We start from the raw sequence: 9,375 nt of genomic DNA, 5'->3' as shown, positions 1-9,375 counted from the left end.
CATATCCAGACATTATATCTGATGATATCACAAGGTTTGAGTCCTAACACTAAGGTGTTTTTGATGTGTTCGTGTTCTTTAGACCACAGAAATAACATGTATGGATTCTTAAACACACATTTAACCTGTCAAGGTGGCTTTGATATACATTTGTTCTCTCATTTGTTCCTACATTTACTGTATTAGCATCAACAGTGTTGATATTTGCCACCCAGAAGTCTACATCTCGCTCTCTCTCTCTCTCTCTCTCTCTCTCTCTCTCTCTCTCTCTCTCTCTCTCTACATCCCCTCTCTCTTCGTCTCTCTCTGTGTCTATCTCTCTGTCTTTCTCCCTCTCTTTTTCTTTCTCTCTCTCTGTCTCAATCTACCTCTCTCACTATCTCTCTACCTCTGTGTGTCTCTCTGTCTCTCTCTCTACCTCTGTCTCTCTCTACATATCCCCCCTCTCTCCCTATCTTGCTCTCTCTCACCATCTCTATCGCTCTACCTCTCTCTACCTCTGTCTCTCTCTTTCTTTCTTTCTCACTTTTCCTTTCTCTCTCTCTACCTCTCTCGCTGTCATGAGAAGTTGTATGTTATGACCCCTGAAGGTTGTATGTTATGACCTCTAAAGGTTGTACATTAGGACCTCTAAAGGTTGTATATGCTGACTTCTAAAGGTTGTATGGTATGACCTCCAAAGGTCGTATATGCTCATCATGATTGTATGCAAAACATTCGTTTCTTCAAAGTAACTAGTGACTGTCGTGTTCAGACAAATATAGTTGGGTAAAAGGTAGGATCATTCTTTTGAAATATAGTGGAGTAAAAATACTTTGTTACTTCCATCCTCTGGTTTTGTCCCAGTTGCTTGAATCATAAATGGTAGAATAAAGTTGAGAGTAGCGATGGGCACGAGGAATGAGATCAAGTGATCACATGAATTACTCTAGTAGGGATTGAGTACTTGTTTAGGGAAATATATTTTTGGAACGCATCTTAACACATTCCCTGCCACGGTTATATCCATCAATGTAGGCTCACTGCCACCACTCTAAGCCTATGGAGATGTTCACCTTCTTTGCAGGCCTATAACTTTTTAAATTGTATTGCTAAATTGACATTACTATGGCCCATTCAACATCGATTATCTATCGTTCAGGATGTAGGAACGTTATACTTTTTCATTCATAGATTCTTCCAAAAAGACCTTCTAGAATATAAGTATGTTTTTATCGTTTTCTGCAGTAATTCATAGAACGTGAGTTATAGGCATAAACGCATATATAGATTATCAACTGCCTTTTATTGCCGATACACGCTATATTAAAAAATTCAACTGAATATGATCCTATACGTTATGATTCATCATGCGTGGATGAAAGGGGGGGGGGGGTCGTTTATAATTCCGTGATCGTCAGTAAATGCTTTATGTAGTATGGGTGATATATTGATCAGATCGGTTTGCAGTGAAAAGAATAAACAATCAAGCTGAAAGTAACGTTACTGTCCTCTTACCGTTCGCCGATGAGACTGGAGCAAAAAGATCCCACTTATTTGACGTCGATCTACTAGATCCATTTCCGGTTTGTATGCCGCAATAAACGCCCAAATCATATAGATTATTGAGTTATGGCAGCGATCCATATGCACGCCAGTGTTTGTCTGTAGTCCCGCAACGATATGTGACTGCCGGACGGATTTCCCAGATGCACAGATGGCCACTTCCGGTTGTAACTCTCCCGATCATCCACCAGGCGGCGGTATTGAGGTGTTGCACTATTGTGCAGGGTCCCACTGTATCACCAGAGGCTGGGTGGCGGAATTATGAATGCCATGGCGAAATCTTTTTATATGATCTCAATATCGCTGTACAGCGTGGTTTGGCAGAATTCGCATGGCCGGCAAACACGCTGTACAACAGGATTGGCGGTGGATGTGTTAAAGAGCATGGCAGCAGCAATAACAATGCACAGTGATGGGTAAAGCGTATTGTCAGTCAAAACAGTCAGTTACCACTTGTAATAATTGCATTACCTCCACTCTGTCTGCAGCAGGTATCTCTACTCATGGAAACGCAGATATGTGGTACAGGACATTGTGTTTTCTTTGGCTAGTAGTAGTAGCAGTGTTTGGGTGGGCCATGCAGCACAACTAATGTTAATAGTTAGCTAGTCAAATGGGCGACATGTTGTTGGCACAATTTAGAAATGCACAAACACGAACCGCTGTTTTGATCTGTTTTATCTAGCTGTATTCCAACATAACATTACTGCTCTCCAATTCTCTCAGGCTTCCACTGTTGTCTTCCTGCAACAACTCATGCCTCTCCAGATTTCATAAATAAATAAAAATCGAGTTCCCTCAAAAACCACTCAAGTTCAGTTGAAATGGGGAATACTCAAGTAGCCTAATCCACGGACATCCCCAGTTCAGATACCTATGTACTGAAGGTTTGTTAGGACAGTTGTGGGCTAAGTTGTGATGCTAGCTACCGTTCATTAGGTTTCATAAGAGTTCATTTTATGAATGTTTATTCCTGACCGACAACTTGATTGAGTTCTATTGGTGAGTTAAGTTTTTAATGTTTGCTCTCTCTTCCTGCTTCTTTACCAATCAGCTTAAGGGGAAGAAGGGCCCGGTGACCAATGGGACGGCGTCTAAACAGAAGGTGGACAAGAACCAGCCTAAGAAGAACGTAACCAATGGTACAGCAGCTGTGAAACGCAACAACTCCAGTAAGTATCCAGAGTAACTGTGTGTGTGTTTGTGTTTCTGTGTGTGTGTATTGCATTGCAAGAGCACCGAAAAATATACTACTGCGTGTGTGTGTGTGTGTGTGTGGCTGTGGCTCAGGATGTAGAGGTAGAGGTAGAGGAAATGTCCTTGAGCAAGACACTTAACCCCTAACTGCTCAAGGTGACCAAGACATTTTTTTTTGTTTTTTGTTTTATAGCCCTATAAATAATATAAACATGTTTAAAATGAATAATATTTACTCATTTTAAGTATGTTTGTGTTTCCAATGCACAATATAACGTTAATATATCAAATAAAAAAATAATCGTTTTCCTGAACAGGAAGTGACTCACTCCTGCCGCATTTCTCCTGCCGCATTTCTCCTAGCCGTATTTCTCGGCCCGGGCTAGACGCAATTGCGCTCTGAATGCGCGTCACTGTTTCATCGCTGTATCCGTCGCAGCCAATCAGTGCGTAACGCGCTGTGCGTTGAAATATGATGTTTATGATGGAAGCCGGGGCGCGATTTGAAGCGGTCTAGGCAAGCATTTAGAATTTCCGTCTAGAATTTCCGTAGCCGCATTTCGCGGAGACGCTCTCTGATTGGCCGACGACAGTTTTTTTTTCCGTAGCCGCATTTCGCGGAGACGCTCTCTGATTGGCCAACGCCAGTTTCTACACTGGTTAAGCTTTCGAAGTAGGTTAAGGAGGTAGCGTTAGAGTTTGTCTTAGAGCGTGACGGCAAGTTCTTTTTCGACGGTTAAGCTTAGGCACTCTTTCAAAGTTGGTTAAGGTTAGAGTTTGTCTTAGAGCATGGCGATAGAACGCCAGGTAGTTTGCAGGCTGTTCGACGCGGAAATGGGCAAAGACACAGCTCGTTCATTGAATTCATCACAGTACTGTTGTGTTGTGCTAACAAGCTAATCTGGATGCAGTCTGGACAGAGTGGATAACTGGATATACATCAACAGTCTGGGTTATACACTTTATCAAGCCCTCCTGCTCGACCACGTAAACAGTGAGTTAATTCGGTCTCTCTCTCTCTCTCTCTCTCGCTCTCTCTCTCTCTCTCTCTCTCTCTCTCTCTCTCTCTCTCTCTCTCGCTCTCTCTCTCTCTCTCGCTCTCTCTCCCTCTCTCTCTCTCTCTCTCTCGCTCTCTCTCGCTCTCTCTCTCTCTCTCTCTCGCTCTCTCTCCCTCTCTCTCTCTCTCTCTCGCTCTCTCTCTCGCTCTCTCTCCCTCTCTCTCTCTCTCTCTCGCTCTCTCTCTCTCTCTCACAACCCGTGTCTCCGAGAAATGCGGCTACGGAAAGTATTGACGGTGCTGCCTTGCTGAGATGATAATAGCACTTCAAAACGCGCTGCTGTGTTGTGAACTATAACATTAATTTAGCTGCTGCTGATGCATAATGTATGAATGAATGAATGGTGAGTTGTTTAAAATGACAACATATACGTGTTATATATATATATATATATATATATATATATATATACGTGTTAATTATTTTATTGGATTGATCCGAGAGACAGAGAGAGAGATTGCTCCAGAGCATTTATTAACGTTACGTTACATTTTCAACTCGACCTAACGTGAACCCCCCGGCGAGTCTGCGACCCACCAACAGAAGATAGTACGAGCCGCCACTGCCAGGTTGGATAAAAGCTGTTATATAAATGCAGTCCACTTACCTGTGTGCCTGTTCATTTATGGTTCATATATGGTCATCTACATATATGTGGTGGAGCATGGAGACGATGCTAGCATCATCCTTGGCTTCAGTATTTCATGCTGAAAGTAGTTTGATAACTCGGTCAATGAATCAGTCAACCCCCCCTCATTTCCCCAGTAAATTCCTGGTACAGTAAGTGAGGAGCAGCCTTAGAAAGCCACAAAGGCAGACAGGGAGTCTGGCTCCTCTTACCCCAAACCCAGATACCACTGATTACTTTCTAGCAAGACCCGGCCCCCACAGAAATCCGGAATATGCCGGAATGTCCAAATGACGGTTCATAAATTAAAAAAATAAAAATACCACCGGGAGTAAATAACTTCCAAAAGAAGCGTAAATAAATCGATCCACGCAACATCTCGGTTTTAAAACCCTCCGTTGACGTTGAGACAACATTCCAATAGCAAGTCGCAGAAGAACTGTTTCAGGGCTTAATGCTTTGCGGTTGAGAGTTGTGTGCCTTCTCTTAATGTGTGAATGAGCGCGGTTTGACCGCTGCCGTAGCTCTTCATGGCTCCAAATACCTCGCTGGTAATGGAAACTGTGTTTTGATACAGTAGAACTATGTGTCGTGTCAGATTTAGGGGACGGTACACAATCCTAATATTTCCAGTGTTCCAGAAACACACACACAAACAAACAGAAGCGCACACACACAAACGTAAGGTTATGTATATAACCAAGTTCTATGAATTCTGGTGATGCTCAGCCTCAGTCTGCACTGACTTCACTTTGTGCACGTCCACTGAATAAAAAATTCCACAATGTACCTTTACATACCAACATTCGTCTGGCCACACCCCTATCCGCTTACCTTCATAAGCAGGTGTGTGGTCACCTACTCGCCTCCTTCCCAAACTTTCACCACAAGGCGAGATCAAGGGCCGCAGCGCCGTCCTGACGCTGGGCGTCACCAGAATTCATAGAACTTGGTTATATACATAACCTTACGTTCTATTTCATTCTGGCCTCCGCTCAGCGTCAGTCTGCACAAGAGGAGCTGAGCGGAAGCCAGAAGCTCGACAAATGTACCCCGCTGAGGCCGAGCCCCCCGACCCTCCCTAATGGAGGGATACCCTCCCTATTGGAGGACGGGAGGGAGACGGATCTGACCGTGCGAAGAGAAACTCGAGCAACTCAACGCACAGGGTGAGCAGACCGTGGCTTGACCCCACGACTACGCACACGCACAACCCGCATGCCACCAGGGAACGAACGGAAGGAACAACCCTCGTTACTGCCCCCAAAATCACGGGGTCAAGAGCAAACTCAACCCTGTGGCAACTAAGGCCGTAGCAGCGGAGCGCGAAGGAAGACCCAGACCCACTGAAGGGACTGGATCCCCTGGAAAAAGGGGGCCTGGAGAGGTCAATGACGCCAGGCATCAAGACCCCACCAGGCGGTCACCTAGTGACACCGCCCCCCACATCGCCAGTGTATTCGGACAGGGCCCCTCCAAGAGCGGGCCCTTTCCCCCCATTAGTACGCCACCTGGCACACTGACCCTGCAACACAGGCAGTCAGCATGGCCGTAAGCACTCAAAAGGTTAACCAACGGAAGCAGGCAGCGCACCGGGGAAAAACCAGGCAGCAGGCTGTAGACCCGAGCCTGGAGCACTGCGGACGAGACAGGCGCCAAAGGGGTCAACTGAAAACAGCACCCTGGCGGAATGGGCGTATGCTGGCATTGTTGCGCACCATGACAAAACCTCCATCAACAAACCCCCACCCAGAGGGGTTGAGGCAGAGAAGGCTGACACGATTGGCAGACGTCATGAACGTGCAGGGGCACACTCAACCGGGTAACCCGGGAGTTGACTCTGCTCCAACACACCAGGGAATCAACCACCCTCTCGGTACACAGACGTGGTTGTTCCTATAACCCCTCAAGAAAAAACTCCAAAACACACCTGCGGGTATACACCAGCTATACCGCAGTACAAGTGTTTCAGTTTCCAAAAAGGGTTATCCCAGGCCTACGGTTTCAACAAAACATTACTTCGGACTGGGCCCGGCGGCTCGGGAAGCACACAGGGTTACCAGAGGAGGTCCAGAAGACCACCCCAACAGCCCCCTCTTCGCCATGCGTGAGAGAGGAGCGAAAGAAAGGAGAACCAGCCCCTTATGATAGTGTTAGGTACAACGTGTACCCAACAAAGGGTCTCCATAACGCCTAACCCTGTGACACCCGGGCCGACCCGGCATTTTTCCCCCCGAAAAAAGCACAAGTCCCTCAGGGTACCAGAACAGCAGATCTGTGTCCCCGGCGGACAACGGGTTAACTGACCTGGACCAGCGCGACCAGAACCAGTCCCGTGCCCTAACCACGCCGACATGCCCACTCCAGAAGAGGGGGTAGGTATGCGTGTCGATCTAAAACATGAAAAGAGGGCGCCACCCAGACGGTCTCATTTGTACCGCGCTCAGTGGCCCACCCGAAGGGCGTGAGACCCCTCTACCTATGTTCTGATCTATTCCGTTAACATCCCCCAGATATGAACGAGAATTCATCGAGACAACCTAGTAAACTGGCGCTCGGAAGAGACAAAACTCCATCCCAGTTGCCCTATAAGAACGCTGTTTTAATAACGAGCAACCAATTCTTAACAGAAACACCCAGAGCCAGCACTATTTTTTTTTTTTTTTTTTTTACCTTTATTTTACCAGGTAGTCACTTGAGATCAAAGATCTCTTTTTCGAGCAAGACCTGGCCAAAATGGCAGCAAAAACAAAAAAACAAACATACAAAAATACATAAAAGGCAAAGTGGGACATCCCGCCACCCTCGCCACAGGGAGGAGACGGAAATCCCCAGAGAGACTTCCCACGCGAGCTGTATAGATTGAAAAGAATATATTGCAACATTGAGCTATGTAACACTTGGGTTAGAGCTCTCCGAGGAGGAGGCACTGAACCAATACACACTCAATAATCGAATTGAATCGAATACACACACAACAGAGCAGAACTCCTTTTTTTAAGTTCTACTCACCTTGACAATCTGAGGAGGAGGCTCTGAACTCTGAGGAGGCTCCCTCACTGGGAAGGAGAGTCCGAACTCACAGAAGGCACTTCTCCCTGAGGAGGAGCTTCGTGAGGAGGAGCTCTGACAACTCCCTGAAACAGATCCATAACATGGACCTGAACAACCCACGGAAGTCTTACCAATAGAGACGCGCTCAGTGACGTACTCTATGGCGGGGGAATTTCCGCGGTGCACACGCCCAATCTTCCAGGGCGTGGGACCAGGAAACTCCCCCCCCCCCCCTTACCCTGTAACGTGCCAAACAGCAACGTGACAGGAACCTTGAAGGACAGGTGGTTTTAACCCCTGACCAATTAGAAAAGGGGAGGAAAGGATTACCAGTTCATCCCTTTACGACCCCTCACCCATGATACGATGTAATGACAAATAGAGCATGACACAGTCATAGCATGCTACATGAAGCATCTAACAGCCTCACATAGCGTATGTACTAACCTGCTACCTGAGTTTTACTAAGGAAAAACACAGAACAGAGAGGGCCCCTTTAAGAGCCCCGGTCCAGACTTACACATGTGCTTCTGTGGGCTAAACCTAACCCAGTTGTAGATCACAAAGACACACACAACCCTTCATCACAACAAAAAATGGCAAAAGTACACTCTTACTACAGAGGAACGCCGTTTTTCATAACGAGAGAAGACAGAAGTCCTCGATTATGTAATGGCCACAGACCTTGCTAAGCACACATGATAAGTGACCAAACAACCTTTTCTTTAGGAAAAAATAGTTTCTCAAGCGGAAAGCACAACCCCAGCAATTAAGCTGAGGGTTACATCGTATCCCCACAAACACAGTGACACAATATATTGTAACCAAACATGTCTGAGAGGAGGGGGGGGAATCCCCAGGGAAACCGGGGGGTCACCCCTCCTATCTTACCCTTGATACGACCAAGGCGAACAGGCACCTCTGTTAATGTGTGAACATGCTGTTCATTGTCATCACAGGCTGAGAAAAAAGATTCATTCCTCAATCACATGTCACTAAGCATAGCTTTACAGGTTAATTAACCCTCTTAGTTGTGAGTTCACCCACGGTACAACGTTACATGAACACACATGTTCTCATCACAACCAAACCAGTTCATTTTTACACATGTAAAAAACAACGGCGATTTACTACAGAGAGAAAAGCTATAACAGTGACAAGACAATTCACACACAACACGCGTTGTATCCTCAATGTATTGCAGCAACACATGTTTTGGAAACATCGTTATTACAAAACATTTAGAAGGGAAGAAAAGAAGAAGTGTTTAAAGTCCGGTCAGGACTCCTACCTTCACCCTGAGCGCAGGCCGAGAGAACAGCAACACTGGTTAACGGGACACCGAGTGGAACCCAGCATCTCCTGCGTTGGTGACGAGGGTATGTCCGCTATGCCACCCAGCCGCCGTTCTCCATGTTGACGAAGTCCTCGCTGCCACTGGCACCCGGGTGTAGGGTCGACTAACATCCTCTGTCAAAGATGACGTCGTAGTCAGAGTGTTAAAGGCATGTTATAGTCACAGTAACGTTTCAACAGTGTAGCATTAAGCTAACAGCCGTCCGACTGATAGCAACAAGCTAACGTTTCCTAGCCTAGTGACACAACGGGCTAGCGCCGCAGCTAACAGCTGACTGGCTAACAACAGTAGGCCACAAACTAGCACGCCAGCTAAGCAGCTATCACCTGAACTGTACACAACGACATAACAAGCCACACTTCAGACAGGCCGCTGTCCAAGTCCCTCCCCATCCTAAGAGGGAAGAGAAAAAGAAATGTCAAACACAGTTTTCAACTGTGATTTACCAGACATACAGCGGAGCCGGCACAATTCCCATCCGGGCTGCAGCCGACTTGAGCATGGAACTCCCGATAATGAAGATCCTATGCCCACAT

The 9,375-nt window shown here is 46.4% G+C and overlaps 1 protein-coding gene across 1 annotated transcript in view; it reads left to right on the top strand.

Moving 5' to 3' along the window:
- Nucleotides 1–9,375, top strand: part of afap1 (actin filament associated protein 1) — a 79,418-nt gene that overhangs the window by 55,737 nt on the left and 14,306 nt on the right. Inside the window, exon 9 of the mRNA XM_084318287.1 lies at nucleotides 2,600–2,717. Coding sequence (XP_084174413.1) covers nucleotides 2,600–2,717 — 118 coding nt within the window. The remainder of the gene's footprint in view (nucleotides 1–2,599; nucleotides 2,718–9,375) is intronic.

Source organism: Notolepis coatsorum (genome assembly GCF_963971535.1).
Source record: "Notolepis coatsorum genome assembly, chromosome: 1".
NCBI classification, from domain to species: Eukaryota; Metazoa; Chordata; class Actinopteri; order Aulopiformes; family Paralepididae; genus Notolepis; species Notolepis coatsorum.
Note: the sequence above shows the minus strand (reverse complement) of the source record. Positions and strands in the feature narration are given on the sequence as shown.